Genomic DNA, 19,835 nt, shown 5'->3' with positions numbered 1-19,835 from the left:
AATAATGTAGCTGAAGCAAGTGCTATGGAAAACTGGGAGTGTGGTCAGGTATTGAAGATGCTAGAGTCATCCACTGCATCTTGGACCATTCCCAGGCATCTTGATTTTTGTCTTGCCTCTGGACTTAGATAACTCTGAAAGAGAGAGAGAGAGAAGCTGACAACATTTTGTACCTCTGCCTAACTTAAATCCAATTTAGGTACAAGTCAAGACATCATTCTGTGATTTGATTAGTTCTCTTTGAAAATGAAGGACTACAAACAACCAGTGGATATTACTAGTAAGCTGAAGTGATGAAGAAAAAACAAGAAAAGAAAAGTGATGAAGTAGGAAGTGTAAGAGGGAGATTTTAGGTATTATATAGATATATATATTTAAGGTGTGGCCACCAGGAATCAATAATGCAGATTGATTCCATAATTAAAATAGACCCAAGTCAGGATCGGGTTTAAGGTAGTTTGTTTACAATTAGGAAGGGTAGAAGGCAAGGGAAATAGAGAGAGGGAGAGGTTAGTCCGGGCCTGCAGAGAGAGAGGGTTAAAAGGCTAATTAAACTAGATTACACGCCACAAGGCCTTAGCAATCAGAGAGGCAAGAAGCCTACTTAAGGTAGAGAGTCTGGAAAACGCCAAGGTAGGCCAAGGAAGTCAGCCTAACTTACCCACGTGACCATTCAGAGTGGAAGCAGCCTGAGGTCTCAGCCAAGATCCTTCAGCATCAAGTTCAAAGCGGGAACTGCCCCAACAGGAAGTAACCAACATACTTGAAGAGATAGTGTCTTTCATCACTTCCTGTGGGTCCGCCTCTAATTCAAGTGGACAAATGGCAGCCTCTACACTGATTTGGACTGCCTAAAGGGCAGTCCCTTGTTCTTGATTTGTTACTTATTGTCACATGTGGGTAATTCGTCTCCCCTCCCCACTAAGTGAGGTGGGCATGACATTATCTCTGGTTGCTACAGTTTTGACTATGAATGGGCTAGAGCTAATTCCATTTACACAGAAGTAGGAAGAAAGGACTCATGTTTGTATAAAATTGCAAATGATATCATTGGTCCTCTAGGATTACTTTTCATTTGCACTTTAGATTTCATATAAGTAGAATTATTTGTGTTGTTTCCTCTATTACATTGTGAGTATTTTGAAAGCAAGGGCTGTGTTTCTTGCCTCTTTGTATCCCTGGAGGTTAGCACAATGTTTGGTACATAGAAAATAAACACAATAAATGCTTGTTGACCAAAAAAAAAAAAGTATAAACTGACAAAATAATACAACTATCAGTTGCTTCATATATATTTGTTTGTATGTTGTCTCCCCTATCCATGGGGCTAGGACCTCTTTTGTCTCTTTTTGTATTCTCAGTATTTAGCAAAGTGCCTGGCACATTACTAGATGTTTAATATTAATTAATTGATTTATTCATATGATAGAAATGCTCCATTTTTAAAAATTTGCTGAGTAAATTATACATATTCTATGCCTAACCTAATTCTTTCTCATCCAGCTAAATAGCCATAAATATGTGATGGTACTTTTGTTCTTTTTGTTGACTTTGTTTTGTTTTTCAAATAAAGGAACAGTTAACTTCAAATCAAAGATATTAAAGTAACTTTACTACATATGATTGTGGCAAGGCTTCATCACTTCTCTATTCTATTTAAATAAGTCTCCTAAAGCACCATGATCATGTTATTCTGCTGCACAAGGCTCCCTATCCTCTGCAAGATAAAAATATAAACTCCTCCTTTTGGTATTAAAAGCCCATCATAGTTTGGCTTTAGTCTATCTTGACAGACATTCTCTGAGCCAGCTTTGAGCCAGGCCTGGCCAGCTTCCACAGCCACGATCCAGGAAAGAGAGAAAGAGGTGGGGTCAACCAGAACTATATCCTACCTACATACCCACGCAGTATTTGCATTCAGCATGAGGACGCAAATGGGATTCTGGGTAAGAGAGCCCTGGGGAACAAAATTCCATTCATACACACAGAATTTAATAAATGCTTGAGGAATTTAAACAAATTCCAAGAGACAAACATAGAAACTATAGGGAAGTAACAAATGTTATTCTAAAGACTTCTGTTTAGTTTTACATAACACACTAACAATAATGTTTAAAAGAAAAATGTGCAAAAAATAGTCAACAAAGGAGCTAAGATGGCAAAGTAGAGCAAAGAAGCTCCAAGTCATCATGAGAATCGTCTCCAACCAATATTAAAATAACACTATAAAACTAATACAGGAGTGAAAGAAGCAACAAGAAGACAGAGTGAAACAACTTTCAAGAAAAGGTAGGCAGAGAACATCTGGAGCCACTAGGATGAGAGGGGAGCTGAGTCAGCAAGAAGCTGTAGCAAAGAGTGAAGAGCAAGCCAAAAGCAATCCATATACACCCACCCCACATCTGCTGTCCTAAATCCAGAACCTAAACTCAAGCCTAAATTCAGATCTTAAGATGATGGCTGAGCAAACAATGGTCCAAGCCAACCACTACCTCTTGACATTTCAAACCTGTGGAGAAGTCCAGAGTCCCAGTGCAGGGCAATCTGTGATGAGGTAGGCTGATATATGGGGGCCCAGAACAAAACAAGAGTCCCAGTCTGGGCCTATGGCAAGGATATGGATCCCAGTTTGGGGTGGCTGATGGTACTAAAGTGGGGGGGGCAGATCTTTATGCTTAAATCTCAGGGCAGAGCTCCAGGGCAAGGCAATCAACTATGTGTTTGATTAGACCCAAAAATTATACTTAAGCCTGAGTCTACAATTTGAGTAGTTCCTGACCTGATCAAGATCAAAGTTAAGACCCAAAAGCTTATAACGAAGACTAAGGCAAGTCTTTCAGCTATCAGGCTCTCAAGAGTTAATTGAATCATCAGGGGGAGGGGCTCTCAGAGCTCTCAAGCCTTTGGCCATCATACCATCTTTGAAGAACTGAAACTGGTAAAAATCCAGAAAATAAGCTAAGAATAGCATCAAGAAAGGACTAAAGTTTAAGAGGGTACCCCAACCTCCCAGAAAACAGAACCTACATATAAATAGATAGGAAAAATGAGAAGACAACAAAAAGAATTCTCTAAAGAATTTTTATGGAGACAGAGCAAGGTACAGACACAGAAGGGGACAGCAAAAGCAAAGCAAACAAATTCAAAGTCCAAGAAAAATATGGATTGGACACAGATTCTGGAAGAGAAGACAACTTCAAAAACCAATTAAGAGAGACAAAGGAAAAATGGGGAAGAGAAATGAAAGCAATGCGAGAAGAAATGGGCCAATTGAAAACGGAGAATAAAAATCTGACAAGAAAATCAGGCCTTAGAAATCAAAATTGAGCAACTAGAAACTAATGATTTCATGAGAAATCAAGAAACAATAAAGCAGAATCAAAGGAATGAAAAAAAAAAAGAGGAAAACATGAAATATCTTGTTAAAAAACAAATGACTTAGAAAATAGATCCAGGAGAGACAATTTAAGAATTATTGGATTACCTGAAAGTTATGAGCAAGAAAAACTAATCAACAATGGATAGTTGTTAACTGATTTGTAGACAGAAAGGTAGAGATGGGTCAGAAAGCAAATTATATGATATGAGTATTTAATTTTGTTTTATCTCCAGCACCTAATACGACAGAGTGGCTAGCACAATGGGGCCATTTCATCAATGTTTATTAGTTTATGGATGAAAAGAGTATCTTATAGGATGGAAAACTGGGGATTCTTGTTAAGCTAGTAATGAAAAGTTGGATAAGAGACTAAATTAGAGAGGGAATTTTAGCAATGAAGTAAGGATGGGATCTAAAATGAGACTAAATACTTAGAAACTAACTGAAAAGCATAATATTTTTAAAAACATCAATAGTTTCTCTATCCCTAATCTCCTAAATTACTTGGTCAAGTTAAGGTCTACAGTTTCTGCCAGTTGGGAGTTTGAATACCAACTAAAATCCAATTGCCCAAATGTCCATTCCCAACCTCCTGCACACTCCCAGGATGAATCAGACTCAAAATGGATCTACCTGTAACAGTTCTAAGTTTCCTATTTTCTACCACCATTACCACTACCACTTCCCCACCAATGCCTGAACTGCTTGATTCAGAAAAGAACTGGGCTTTATCAAATGTGTTAAGAAAAAAAAAAAAAAACATCCTCCCTATCCCCACCTCACTTCTCCAGGGATCTCTGAGGGATCTGATCTGTTTCATTTTCTCGGACTCCCCTTCTGATTGTGAGTGTCTCCCCTCAATATATCTGGTTCACTTTACTTTTTCTTTGTTGACTCCCTTCTCTTGCTGTGTTCTGTATTACAGTAATATGCCCTTCCTTGTACTATACAGTTTGAAATCCCAAACTTCAAGTTATTAAGACTAAATACAACAAATAGTGATATAAAAATTTAAAGTACACATTATTAAGGAGACTACAGTGTAAAAATGGAGATTTTGAACCTTGGACTGCATCCCCCATAAGTCCTTAGTATTTCCCAAAATTCCCTTTAATCTCTCCTGTGCCTCCATGTTTGCATGGTCAAATTATTGTTTTATAGTTGGCTGTAACTCCTCCCTCTTTCTCTTTTGCTCTTGGAAGCGGACTGGTTAGTACTTTTTTACCTAGTATTTTTGTTAGTTTATTATTAATAAAACTTTATAAAAATATAATATTTAGTGATTGGATATTAATTTTAAAATCCACAACAGCAATATGTCACAAACTTTATGTACTATGACCAAGTTTGTCATACTAGGACTTCATATTTAGATAACTATAAGCATAATTGACTATATTGATAATAAGAATAACAAAAACCATATGCTTGTATAAATGGATGCAAGAAAAGCTTTTGATTAGTTACAACCATTCCTTTTTTTAAAACACTAGAAATCACAGAAATAAACAAATCTTTCCTTAATGTTATAAGTAGTGTCTATTTAAAAGAGCTAGCATTATAGGGATAGACTAAAAGCCTTTCCAACAAGATTAGAAGTAAAGCAATTAAGTTCATTATCACCATTACTGTTCAATATAGGGTAGGAAAATCTAGTAGTAATAAATTCTATAGTAATAAAACAAGAAAAAGAAATTGAAGTAACAAGTATAGCAAAATAGAAGCAGAATTGTTGCTTTTGCAGATAAGATGTTTTACTTGAATTCTAGTCAAATAAAAAACTAATTAAAACAATAACTTCAGCAAAGTTGCAGAATATAAAGTCAATCCATATAAGTCATTAGCATTTCTTTATATTACCAACCAAATCCAGTAGGATTTAAATGTGGACTCCATGAGGATAGGGTCTATCTTGCTTACTTGAATTTGTATTTCTTGTACTTGGCACACAGTAAGAACTTACTAAATGTTTTATCTATTAATAGGAGAGACAGCTTAGAGTAATTATGGTCTGGAGGTAAATAAAAATGAGAATGAAGAAAATAGCATATAAAGTAAGAAAATCAGAAACTTTCAGGGATTTGAGTAAATCAAAGCTGCAGAAAAACAACTTCCAGCTGAACCCAGAGATACTGCCAGATTTTCAGCAATGGAGGAGAGAGACACAAAGAAGACAGGCCTTAGGATAAAAAGAGGGAACTAAAGGGAAGAAACTTAGTTTATATGTTAAACTGGCAAACCTACACATCTAGGTGTATCTATAATTTGCTTAATCTATACATGGTCCAAGATTATTCTATAATCAAAAGTAAATAAATGAATCCCCTAAAATAGCTTGCAAAATAGATGGATGTTAAACAGGAACAAAGAAAAGGGGGAAGTCTGCAGTCCCAAGGTTGTGGAGGGAAAAAAAATAGAATCTCTTTTAAATATTTAGATAAGGAAAGAAGAAGATCAGCTGGAAGTATCTGTAGACTTCTGTTTGAGGGTGCCTCTGGAATTTTCATTACAGCAGGAGGCACAGAATAAGAGCAATTAAATGGAAAACTATCTGTAAGTTAGGTTTATTTTGAGTGCCAGGCTTCAGTAATATACTACTTAGAAAGGAGTCTGAAGCCTAGTAATGAAGATTTACCTCTAGGCCAGCTTTGCAGTCCTCAGTCAGACCCATAATCAACAGCACTTACTGAGTACTTACTACAGCCGATTCAGAGTCCTAGATAAAAAGGAAAGGTTGTTTGACAGCCATGGATTACCTTGACTCCACTTTTGGTCATCTTGCTGACAGATTCAAAATCCGAAATAATAAAAGCAACGAGGTAAGTGCTCATCTTCACAGTGACGTCAAAGTGGTCCTCTATTAGTCCTTCAGCAATATTCATGGATTTTATCTAGAATCAGGACAGCCTCAATCATCAAACATCTCAAAGCATCACAACAAAGTTTAAGGAGCAATTTTAAATGGTATATTAAAAATATGATAAAAGTTCTTTGAGATCATGTATTGATTTTGCTTTTGTCTCTATATCCACAACACTGCACCAAGAGCCTGGCATAAAAGAAGATATTTAATAAGTATTTCCTGATGGATTAATATTATCTGATTCTTATATTTCCTATAGTTTCTTTTATTTACTTTTCTGTTATTTATGGAAATACCTTAAAAATTAAGGATAGGAAATCTGGTCCTAACTATGTGACCCTGGGCAAGTCACTCAACCCCAATTGCCTAGCCCTTAGCACTCTTCTGCCTTGGAACCAATATACAATATTGATTCTAAGACAAAAAGTAAGGGTTTAAAAATCAATTAGCAAGTCAGATCACCATATAGTTGATTCAAATGTGAAAAATCTAGGGTGTTGAAGTAGAAAAACCAAAGCACACAGATCCCTGATTTTGCTAAAATGTGGTTTATTTGTTGTTCATAGAAACAACTTGAGAAGAAATCTAGAAATGTCACATCCTGGTTTGTTTGGGGATTTTTGTGTTCCACATAGAAAGCTAAAGCTAACCATCCTTGATACTATCTCTGTAAGTCTTTCACAAATTCTTGTTTTCAACATGGTACTAGCTCGTGGAGAATTGGGAGAAATTTCTTGAGCAAAACAAGTCAAGAAGGACAATGGTGAATAGTAATCCCTCCCAAACCCCTACTTGCCCCAGTCAGTAAGATCCCTTAAGCTCTATGAGACCCCTCTAAAGATAGCCCACTTAATCTTGGAAAAGAAGCATCTAAAGTTGGTCCTAGGCAAAAATTTTATAATGAATAATTTATCTTTTAATATTTCCCACTATGCTTTTCTATCATGTCTTTATTCCCTAACTCCCCAGTGCCCTCATGATATTCTATATTGGCATACTCTATCAAAACCAGTCTCCGAAAACTCCTGAACTGTCTTTCCTTCCTCTGCTTATCAAAATTCTCATTCCCTTGCTCAACTGAGTTCAACATTTAAGGTCCTGATCTACACAAATAGGGAATCAGAAAGAAAATTAGATCATCTCTGCCCTCGTGAAGCAAAAATGATACTAGAATTAAGTCAATGGGATCAGGTAGGTGTTGGGGAAATAATCTATTTAAACTATTTAAATTTAAACTAATTTCCATTGATTAACAACTCCTCACTGAAGTGATTCCCACATATGTTTTTCATTTCACTAGTATATACATTTAAACATTTTATAAGTAAAATTCTAGTTAAGTTACACATAGGAAAATGAAGATTGAGTTAGTTCCTTAGAAGATTTGGAATCTGTTCTTTTTCTTTTTAAAATTTTTATCAAGACCTGAATTAAAACATGGGAGATATAACCTTAGATAGTCACTTAAAGTCTTCTGAAACTCAGTTTCTTTATCTGTCAAAAAAAGGGAATTGGACTAGTCAGAGGTTTTTAATAGGCTTTAAAATTATCTTGATGACTGTATTTCAATATAAGTGGCTTCCTTTATAATTCCATGTATTTTATTTTATGCATTTAAAAATATTCTGAGAAGGGGTCAATAAGCTTCACCAGACTTCCAGAGGAGTACATGCCACAAAAAGATGGTTAAAGATTATTAGACTGAAGGATCTTTAAGGTCCTTTTAATTAGTTAATATCCCTACTATAAAATCAGAGGGAAACACTGGTCACATATTTTTTGAAACTACTGATTAAATAAACTTAGATATTCATTTTTCAGGAAAAACTATGTTGCTACCAATTTCTGTACTATATCAACATCATATGAGCTCAAAATATTTTCTTTACTAATCTTTTTCTGTTTACCTAACATTCAGTTTCTTATAAAATATATTTGCAGAAAAGCTATAAACTATCACCTAGCAAAATAGCTCCATTATTAGAAATATTAATCTTTTTAAAATCATTTTATATTATAAATGTTTTTTATTTTTATTAAAATGTTTTATTTTCATTAAAAAAGGAAATAATCTTTTGTAATTATAACAATTTATCAATTATATCAATCAATGCTTTCTTAGGCATTCTCCTCTTCCTTCTAATTTTGCATTAGTGAATTGAAATGATACAAACACTCTATCCAGACTGCCTCTTTAATAGCAAAGCAATTTCAGGAAGAAAACAAATTTCAAGGATTCTAGCTATTAAGAGACCTATTTGATGCAGAGAATTTGGAGAGATTTTTTTAAATAAGCAAAAATAAAAGTATAGATTGAAGGTGAGCTCTTAGTGAAGGACCACAAGGCTATGTCCATTTCTCATTTTTATTCTTAGAGTAAAAACTAAAGGAATATAAGCTTACTAAGGGCATGTTAGAAATAGCAAGGTGCCGTGGTTCTCTTCTAATCTTGATTGAGAAATTGGCTTTAAAGGCTGGTTCATCAAAGCAGGGAAAGGCCATCCGAGCTGCAGTTGGCTCAAACTGTGTGGATGCTAGTATCCTATGATCAAACCAAGTAAAATGAAAAGGTAAGAGACTGAAAAATTATGGTTATAATTCAAAGCAATATTTGCCTCCATCACTCCTCCCTCTCCACTTCTCCACCTCCCATCAACAAGGTCAATTCCATGAGTAAAGAATAATAGTAGAAACATAGAGAAAGAAACCTAAAGGAAAGTCTTATTAATTTTTAAGAAAATCATTGTGGCCCTCTGTGACCATTGCCTCAACCTTAGTACTCTTCTGCCTTGGAACCAATACACAGTATTGATTCTAAGGCTGAAGGTAAGGATTTTTTAAAAATTGGGGCCAATACATTAAGCTTTTTTATTTATTGGTTTTAGGGGGGGGGAAATTACCTCACTTCTCCCTTCTGAGTTCTATAAGAACTTTTATAAAATCCATGCAAGGTCTCGGAAAGAGGGGCAGTGTATTCCATGGTAACTATGTACTGACGTCCAATCAGGAGAGGCTCGTCTGCCAGAAGTGCGATTTGCTCGTTGGGGGGGTACTCTAGGACTGTCAGGGGCTGCTCTGCCTGACTCTCTTGGCTTTTTTCTCGGAGGGTCGCCTTGGTGATCTGCAGGTGCTGGCTATGTAGAATGATGAAATTGGTGGGCCGACTGGTGATGATTTCTACTTCAGTGGCTCCCAAGAATGTCAAAGTGGTGAGATTGGCATGGATCATAAGATTATAATGAACTGGAACAATGTAGCTGGGAAGCCGCATCTTATCCCATGGAAATGGTGCTCCATTAGTAGCTATTGGAGAATCTGTTGCTATGCTTTGGCATCTCATAGAAGGTGACACAATCAAGACAGTTAATAATGAAATAAAAAGAGATGATGCAGTCACACGTGGCACTTTAAGGGGTAAAAAAGCCATTTTTGTTGTTCCTAAAATTGGCACGAACCCCTAAAAAGCAAAAGAAAACACAGAAATATGTAAATCATGGAAGAATATAATTAAAGTAGCTTTTCCTTCTCCTCTTCCCCTTCCAAGTAAATAAACAGTTCTCACTTGCCTTTACAAGAACCAGATATTCTTTAGAAAAATCAATTTATCTTCATGTACCTTTTATTTTATCAAGCAAAAAAGGTTTTACATTAGTAATAATCACCCTGACACCTACTGAAAGTAATATTTGAACTTAACGATTAAAGCAATCAATGACTTATACCATATACCATAATAAACTCTAAATGGATGTGTGACATGAATATAAAAGGTCCTATCAGAAAAATAGATTAGAATGAGAGCAATAAGGTAGCTTCTACAGTTAGAGTTAGAAAGAGAATTCTTAAACAAGTAACAAATATCAATTAGGTAGATATCATGTAGTCACATAGTACTGCAGGGATATATTGGAATCAGTTCAAACAGGCCAGGAGAAAATTTTTGGTGTAAGCATTTATACCTAGGAAATCTGCAAGCACTGCAAATCAGAGCTTTATTTACTGAATTTTTTGTTGATTGTCCAGACCTAAGAAAATGAAAGAGAAAATGTTAATAATGCAAATTAAACCTGAAGGTATGTCTTACATACATTCCCCTGCACCATACCACCCCACTCCCTTTGGATTAAGCACTAGAGCTACAGAGACAAAAATGAGAGCAAGGGAAGATGGTTATGAACTGATGTGAAGTAAACAGAATCAAGAAAATAACATCCACAATGGCTATAATAATACAATCAAAATAAATGAAAAAACACAGATTAGAACTACGTATTTATAATGACCAAGTTTGGCCCTGGAGAAGAGATGATGGGGATGGCTCTCTAGACAAGAGAGCTGGAAGGATACATCTGGAAACTAAAGTGATGTAAAAACCAATGCATCAATAACATATCTCCCCCTTTGAAAGAGATTAAGCAATTAATCAATTCCAGTCATCGATAATAAAAGGTATAGTGTTGATTTCTCTGATCATCATTAATAATAAGATATTGATGATCTGTCAAATATGGAAGCCACAACTTTGCATTATCATTTTGGCCAAGAATTATTTTAACTGTTTTGAGGACATTTATAGAATCTGTTGGCAAAAATGTCAGTCAGCTACTTTTTCTTTGATCAAGGCGAGGAACAGAGAAACATCACTTCCCAGTTTGTCTCCTCCTTGACACAGACTCAAATAAAGGGGAGAATGAGTGATTCACAGCATACACCAACTCTCTTCTTTTTAAAGAACACCAGCAGTAGAAATATGAGACTTCTAGTCATCTTCATGGAACTATCAGTTCATCCTTGTGAGGCGAGCTGGTATTACAGTCTTAGACTCAGAGTACCAAAGACCTACATTTGAAGCCCACCTCTAGCTAGCAGGCAAGTAATTGAACTTCTCTGAGTCTGTTTCCTCATCTTTTTTTTTTTAATGGAGATTGTGATACTGGTAGGATTTATCTTAGAGAGATTTTATGAAGTTCAAAGGAAGGTAGGTTTTGTAAACTTTAAAGTTGTTATACAAATATCTGGCATTGTTATCAGCAAAGAGAATCAATGAAAGAAACCCTGGATGGCTATATTCTACTCCCCTACCCCAGAACACACTGCAATGCACAATTTCATCTTGCACAGGGTAGGAGCATAACATGGTGATTATTCATTGGGGAGGCTTTAAAAGGCTGATGTTGTGTGAAAATTGTCTATTTGAATCTGCTTTGAGAAAGGGATGAGAATAGCCAGATTTGCCATGAACAGGAGGAGAAAAATTATTTCTGTTGTACAATTACTATAAATGAGTCCGGATTACAGCCCCTAGTTCAATCCAAGAAGTTCTATCCACTGTGCCACCTAGCTGCTCCTCGTGGTACATAATAGGTACTTAATAAATGTTTATTAATTGATTGATCTTGTTTGAGGGAAATAGCATGCCCACATATAAGTAGATACAAGATGGACACTATATAAATCAGGAGGGGAGGCATTAGTAGCTGGGGGAATATTAGGAAAGGCCTCCCATAGGTAATGCCACATTGAAAATTCTTGCTTTTAAGGTAACCAGCCAGCCTAAAAGGCAAAGGAAGACTACAAGTATGGGGCTTCTCCAAGGGCACAGAGACAAGACATAAATGTCATCTGAGGGCTAGCTAACAAGGGCAATTTGGCTAGAGCTAGACTCTAGAATGTGTGTGGGGGAATTAATTTATAAGCCTGGAAAAAATAGGTTAGATCTATTTCATGAAGGGCATTAAAGCCCAGAGAAGTTTATGTTTTATCTAGTGGGCAAGAACCTGAGCTTCCCTTTCTAATCTCAACTCATTCTGACTTTATACAATTCCTGATACTATTTATTATAAAACTAGGTCATATTCTTATATTCATCCTATTACTTGATCTTATCTATTTTCTGTATGTTTCTTTCTTTTAAAAATAAATAAATAAATAAATGAGCTCAGCTTCTGTCCTAGAACAGAGTATCAGTTCCAAAGCAGAAAAGTGGTAAGGCCTGTGCAACTGAGAGTCATATAGGTTGGAAGTATCTGAGGTCAAATCTGAACCCAGGACCTCCCATCCACAGGCCAGGCCCTCTATCCACTGAGCCACCTAACTGCCCTTCTTCTTTTTTTTACGTACATTTCTTTTTTAAAGCTGAGAACTGGTTGAGGAGTTCCCTGTGTATCCACATAAGTCTTTTCAAATAAATCTCAATTTTCCTTTTCTTTGGAATTTTTCCCATTTGTGTCACTGGAATTGTTCCAGCTGAGTAACACAGTGGATGGTGTTTTATTAGAATTTTGAGTCGGGAAGACTAGAGTTTGGTTTCTGCTTCAGATATTTACTATTCCTTCGGCTTCAGTTTTCTTATTGGTAAAATGAGCAGGTAGGTGACACAGTGTGGCACAGAGTGCCAGGCCTGGGGTGAGGAAAACTCATCTTTAGTGAGTTTAAACCCTGCCTCAGACACTTATTAGCTATATAACCCTAAGAAAGACACATAACCCTATTTACTTCAATTTCCTCATCTGTCAAATGAGCCAGAGAAGGAAATTACAAACCATTCTAGTATCTTTGCCAAGAAAACCTCAAATAGGTTCATGAAGAGTCTGACACAACTATACGAGATTGAACAGCAAAATGGGGATTAATGATAGCAACTACCTCATAGGGTTGTTGTTGAGATTAAATAAAACAACATGTGTAAAGCATTTTGCAAACTTTAAGGTGCTAAATAAATGCTAGTTAATACTATTATGTCTTCAGGATTTCATTATTACACATCTCCCGTTCTTATATTTTTTCTTTAAACCCTGTCTTAGAATCGATAATAAGTATTGGTGATAAAGCAGAGTGGAAAGAGCTAGGCAATTGGGGATAAGTGACTTGCCCAGTAGGGTCGCACAGCTTGGAACAGTCTAAGGCCATATTTGAACCCAGGGCCTCCCATCTCATGATGGTGCTCTTATCTATTGAGCTACCTCACTGCCCCTCCCATCCTTCTTTTTCTTTCTTTTTTTTCTTTTTTTTTTTTAAACCCTTAACTTCTGTGTATTGGCTCCTAGGTGGAAGAGTGGTAAGGGTGGGCAATGGGGGTCAAGTGACTTGCCCAGGGTCACATACCTGGGAAGTGTCTGAGGCCGGTTTTGAACCTAGGACCTCCCATCTCTAGGCCTGACTCTCAATCCACTGAGCTACCCAACTGCCCTGTTCCCATCTTTCTTGAAATGACTTCCCCAGTAGAATTTTAGTTCCTTAGATCCAGCTTGGTTTTCCTCTGAACCCTTTGGAATCTCCTTTCCCAAAAGTTAGATTTCCTCGGAGTTCCTCTCTGTATCACAAACTAGAAATAAATGGTTATTTAACACCAGAGTTCCCATCATTTCTACTCCTCTCTGATCCATCCTCTACACGGCTGCCAAAATAATCTTAATAAATAGATGGGCTTAAGCTCAGTTGACAGACTGGATTAAAAGAGAGGAAATTAATAAGTGATGTTTAACGTATTCATCTTGACCTAGAAGGAGGTCTCTAGTGAAATGGCATAGGGTTCTGCTTTTGCTCCTTTTCTGTTCAATACTATTATCAATGATTTGAACAAAGGCATAAATGGAAAACTGATAAAATTTTTAGATGACATAAAGATATGATAGACAATACAGAAGAAGAATCTAAAAAGATTTTTACCAGCTGGAATAACAGATCACATCTAACAAGATGAAATTTAAGTATAAGATCTTGAACTTGGGTTTTAAAAAAGTCAGCTGAATGAGTAAAGGAGTAAAGAGATTTAGTTATAAAAACAATTCACGTGAATAAGATCTTGGGGTTTTTATACCAGTACCAGACAATAACATTCAGCAGAAGATGAAAATGCTAACAAGTTGTTAAACTATATTAATAGAAACAAAACAGTGTCCTAGAATAATTCAATTCAACTCAATAGACATTTACTAAATAAATAGCAACTGTGCCTAATGCACCAAACTGTGCTCTGAGAATAAAAAAATTAAAATGAATAGTCTCCCAAACCAGAGCAGTGATCATTTCAATGGCTCTCTATTACCTCTAAGATCAAATATAAACTTCTGTTCACCTTTTTTAAGTCTATCAAAAACTAACCCCTAAACTATTTCTGCCTCCTTCTGATATATAATTCCCCTTCCTGTACTTTATGATCCAGCCAAAATAGTCCTACTATTCCTCACACACTGAAATCCAAACCTCACCTCTAACTCTTAGAATCCATTGATTCCTTTAAAATTAAAAAAAAGTATCTGAGGCTGGATTTAAACTCAGGTCTTCCTTACTTTAGGTCCAATACACCCAAGCACTACGCCAATCTTATTTACTGTATTTATAACATACTTTGGAGTCTGGAAACTAGTACAGAACAATTGAGTAAAATTTCTTAAATGTAATGGCACCTTTGCTCTTTGTTTAACCATATAGTCCCTTATGAGTTCATGCCTACCTCTGAAGAAAAGTGAGCTCCTGGGCTCTCCAAGCCACTTATTTCCTTGAGGACATATTTAAAATTAGCCATTCTCCCTTTCCTTTTCTTTCTCTCTCCTTCATTCTTTCAATCAGGTATAGTATTCAAGTATTATCAATTATAAATATGGTGTAAAGAGGCAGGAGTGTGTTTGTAAATGTTTAGCATACTCTCTGAAAAAAACGAAATGGTGTTTAAGTTGAAACTGCAGTATTATTAACATATTCCTCCATCACTTTCTTCAATCTAGAAAAGCAACAAAACAAATAAGACCCTGATTGGTAGCATTTGCCAGTTTCCAAGGACTAAATGCACATACTGTAAAGGTAACAATGAGCACACAGAAAACAAATACACCTTCTTTTCCTACCCACAACTGCCCTAAAACTTCTGGGAACTTTAAGGAAAAATCTGTAAAAAATCACTAGTGCATATCAGAGATAGGACTATTCTTATAGAATGAGGGATGACTAAGAACTTGTCTTTGGAACTGCTGTCCCAGTGGAACTCCAGGCACACGCACGGAGATTTTCAGCATCTTCTGTGAGATTTTCAGCATCTTCTGTCTACAGCCCCACTGAGGATTAGATGGCTACAAAGAATATTCTTCAAAATTTTCACTGTATATGTGTGTGGAACTTAGGTAGCACAGTAGATAGCACACTGGGTTTGGAATCGGTTAGACTTATCTTTGTGAATTCTGGCCTCAGACATTAGCTGTGTGACATTGGGTAAGTCATTTAACCCTAATTACCTCAGTTTCCTATAAAATGAGCTGGAAAAGAAAATGGCAAACCAGTCTAGTATCTGCCAAGAAAACCCCAAATGGGCACATAAAGAGTCAGACATGCTGAAACAACAATATATGTGGGATCTTTCTCCCCACCCTTTTCCTTTATGAGCTTTTATGCCAATTTACCACAAAAATCATTCCTTTCCAGAGGCATTGGCTGCCAAATGAGGGAATTAAAATAGATAGCACTTCATCGATTCTCTTTTTCATTCTAAGAGAAAAATTTCTATGAATTCAAAAATAGCATTAATTCAGTGACCTTAACCAAGTTACTTTAGCATTTTAGGACTCAGTTTCTTCATCTTTAAAATAAGAGGATTGTAACACATGATTTCTAAGATCCCTTTCAGCTATGAAATTCCAAGTTTCTGTTCAGCTTTCCAAAATTAAGAGAGATATCTCATAAAGTAGTGAGTTCCTGGTCCCCAGGATTATTCAAATGGTCAAATGACCACTTATTAGATATAATATTAGAGGGTGCAGTTTTTTAAGGTAAGAGTTTAAAATGACAGCTATAGTCCCCTCCTACTTTAAGATTCAATGATTCTCGGGGGCAGCTGGGTAGCTCAGTGGATTGAGAGCCAGGCCTAGAGATGGGAGGTCCCAGGTCTGAATCTGGCCTCAGACACTTCTCAGCTGTGTGACCCTGGCCAAGTCCCTTAACCCCCATTGCCTAGCCCTTACTACTTTTCTGTCTTGGAACCAATATACAATATTGATTCTAAGACAGAAGGTAAGGGTTTAAAAATTTTAAAAAAGGTTCATTGATTCTGTAGGGATTAAATATTTATTAAATAAATGAATGAATGAATGAATTTAATACTCAAAAAACTCTTTATCACACTTTTAGAAAATTCAGGCATTAATAAGATGAATCCAGCATCATTATTTCATATCTTATTCAAGCTTTCTTCCAACCTCCCTCAACGTAATTAGAAAGAATTTGACTTTCTTGGCTTGGCTCATCTCTAAGAATGAACATTTCATTTAATATAAAGTATTTTGTAATTCTTGTCAGACTCATACTTCCAATGGATTATGATTGTGCTGCTAATAATTTTCTCTCCACGTTTCTGCATCCTCCAGTGAAATTATCTCAAAGGATCATCTTACTCACAGTAAATGGTCTCCGCCATTAGAAAAATGCATTCCCTTTTAGTACAAGGGGTCAATGTAATTCAAACAAGCTATGGATTCTTTTCTCTTTTTATTTCCTCACATCCAGTGCTCCCTTATTTTCCCCTTTGCATAGCAAAGAATATGTACCAGGCTCAGTTTTAACTCCAAGTACTCTTTAGCATTCCTCTTCTAAAAACATTGGCCCTTTCTTTTAAAATGGAAAAGTCAAGAGTAAGTCTACAAAACAAAAAGAGGGGATGAGAGGTTTTGGGGTCTTGTTTTGATAACTGACCCTAAGGACACCAGCAAGGAATTTTAATTTTATTTCTCCAGTCATGAACTACTTACTTAAGTTCAAGAATCTAGGGATCCCTCCAGGTGGTTAGAAAGTCCATTTTTGTTGTTGCTTTCAGTCATGTCCAACTCTCTGTGACCCCATCTGACAAGTATATTGGAGTGGTTTGCCAATACCATTATGGAAGCCATTTGGCTTTGTAGTATTATATTTTTAACATAAAAAAGGAACTTTAGATGCCATCTAATCCAGCCTCCTCAATTCACAGATAAGGAGATGGAGTTCAAGAAAGGTTAAATGATGTAGTTTACCAGCAGTAGAGACAGGATTTGAACGTGGGGGTGTTCTAGCTTCAACTCCAATATTCTACAAAATCTTGATGCCACTGCTCCAGTTGCATCCTTTGGTATAGCTTAGAAAGCAATTTTGTCTTGCTGTCCCTCTCTGAAAAGCATAGAGACCAGGATGTGTCTTCTCCCAATCTTCACAACTCCCCAGAGAGGGGACAGGTAAAGGAGGTATGGGCACAGGTACTTACTGTAAAGTGGGGGGTCAGCTACCTACAACTACAGCCTCAGCTGCATCTAAACTGCTGATGATGTGGCCTGCTGCCACATTGTTTTTTGAACTGGACACTCTCCCATCTAGTCACCCTGTACCTGAAACATTCTCTTATCTACTTTTTTCTGCAGGATTTGGCCCTCCCTCATCTCCCCGTTGTTAATGCTTTTTCAACACCGATATTATCTTTTATCTATATACAAATTGTATTCCAAAGTACAATAGAAGTCATTTTAGAGCACAGAAGGCCTGGTTTTTATCTTTGTATTCCCAGAATCTTACGTGTAGTAGGCACTTAAAGTTTTTTAAATTTATTTTGAATTATGACAGTTGAACTCTCTTCAATAGTTTTCCTTTTTAGAGAAAATTTCTAATGTATTTGATGTTAACATGCTATCATCTCAAAACATCTTTCTTAGTCAGCATTGTCAGTGTTAATGCAGCTGGCAATCTCTTGTCTAACGGCTGCTTGCACAAACAGGAAAAATTCTAGATACCTTTGAAGTCTCACTAAGAAGGAAAGAGGAGACTTTTAAAAAGGAGTCAAAAGTTTCTTCCTTCCTACATTAAGGCCCCATAGAACCCCAAGGGTAAGATGGTGCTGGAGGTAGAATAAAAAAAGGGACCAGAACCCCCTTTGGAGAGAGAGTTTTAAAATAATTTTGTACATCTTTTTAAAGTTTTGAGTTATTTAAACAGTGGTTCTCAACCTTTTTGGTCTCAGAACCCTTTAACATTTTAAAAATTATTGAGCATGATACATGTAAAACCCAGTGGAATTGTACATCGGCTATGGGGTGGGGGTGGGGGCTGGGGGGAAGTAAAGAACATGAATTATATAACCATGGAAAACTATTCTTAATTAATTAATTAGAATTTTTCAATTAAAAAATGTATTGAGCACTTCTCAAAGAGTTTTGTTTATGAGCATTTTATCTGTCAATATTTACTATATAAGAAATTTAAAAATCTTAGTATTATAAAAATCCTTTTTACCTGGATCCCCTAAAGGGATCTCAAGGACCCTTGGAGTCTCTAGAACAGTGGTCGGCAACATATGGCTCTCAAACCATATCTGGCTCCACCTCCCTACCAGCCAGTGGGGGCAGAGCCCCAGGGTGCGCCCCAGGGGGCCCTTCAGCCCCCCCCACCCCATATTCCAGTGGCTTCCGCCTCCATCCTCCTCCTTCAGCATGCGTTTATGGCTCTCACCACCAAAAAGGTTGCCTACCAGAGCTCTAGAGCATACTTTGAAACCACTGATTTAAACCAATAGTAAAAACTTTCATTGAAGCCAATTATGATTCCAGAAAGCTGATGATGCAGTATGCTACCCAAGTCTGGACAAAGAAGTGATGGACTAAAACTGCAGAATATGTGCACAATATGCGAATGTTTTTGATAATTTCATGTAAAATCTTTTCTGGTTATACTATGTACTTGGAAGTAACTATTTTACTTGGCATTTATAAAATTTAGGATTTTTTATAGAGAGAAAAAGAATACATAAAAAAAAAACAGAAGGAAGGGGACCCAGCAAAACAGGGAATTTGTGTTACTATCATTACCATTTTTAAAAGCTACTTAACAGAAGTTCAAACTTCACATACTGTCCTTTTTTCCTACTGTGTGAATAGTTCATGTTTGTTCAGATATCAATAAAAATAAAAAAAAATTTTAGAGAAAACTTTTTCAAACCTTTCACTAACTTGTAAAAAAGAAAGACTACTTTATTAATAGTTTGAGGAATTTTCTACATTTGATATATGCTTTTTAATCCTTATTCAAGCTTTTCAATGAACCTAAGCAAAAGGATGGTAAATCTCTGATCTGACAATCAGAACTAGGGGCAAGAAAGATAAACCTCTTGAATAATATATCAGCCTCAAGAAGAAAGTTGTAATAAATGCATGGCTTTAATGTCAAAAGTTTTTTATCTCCATGGTCTAAATGATTTTGTGATGTTAAGGTCCATGCTTCATGCCTTCTCTTCCGGACTTGAGTTTCCTATCTATAAATAAGAATTCTGGACAGACTAACTCTAAATCTGAATCCTTTAAAAACCTTGCTTAGACTGCATAAATGTTTCTTCCCGCCTTTATTTCCAGGGCTCTGTGTATCCCTAGGCCTTCAGAGGGAAAGGTCTTTAAGGGCTCTTTTTTTTTTTTTTTTTTTTTTGGTGGGGGGGAGGGGTTGTTTTGTTTTGGTCTAAGAGTCCAAGAGTATGCTAGAACCAGTTCAAAATGGTTCAGAATAGGCAATTCTTAATTTTCCAGTGTGAGCTTCAAAAACTACAAATCATGGCTTGATTTATTATTTTGTTAGTTACCTACTTTTAAGAGAAAAATA

General features: G+C 36.3%; 1 protein-coding gene across 1 annotated transcript in view; it reads right to left on the bottom strand.

Annotated features, from left to right (window-relative positions):
- The window catches only part of ERAP1 (endoplasmic reticulum aminopeptidase 1), a 32,136-nt gene extending 22,467 nt beyond the window's left edge, over positions 1-9,669 (bottom strand). Inside the window, exons 1-3 of the mRNA XM_044662679.1 lie at positions 9,143-9,669; positions 8,646-8,784; positions 6,136-6,270 (exon numbers count right to left, since the gene is read on the bottom strand). Of these exons, the coding sequence (XP_044518614.1) occupies positions 6,136-6,270; positions 8,646-8,784; positions 9,143-9,669 (801 nt within the window). The remainder of the gene's footprint in view (positions 1-6,135; positions 6,271-8,645; positions 8,785-9,142) is intronic.
- Positions 9,670-19,835: the final 10,166 nt, after the last annotated feature.

Source organism: Gracilinanus agilis, chromosome 1 (assembly GCF_016433145.1).
Source record: "Gracilinanus agilis isolate LMUSP501 chromosome 1, AgileGrace, whole genome shotgun sequence".
In the NCBI taxonomy this organism is placed as follows: Eukaryota; Metazoa; Chordata; class Mammalia; order Didelphimorphia; family Didelphidae; genus Gracilinanus; species Gracilinanus agilis.
The sequence above is the reverse complement of the archived record's forward strand: the minus strand, read 5'-3'. Positions and strand labels throughout refer to the sequence as shown.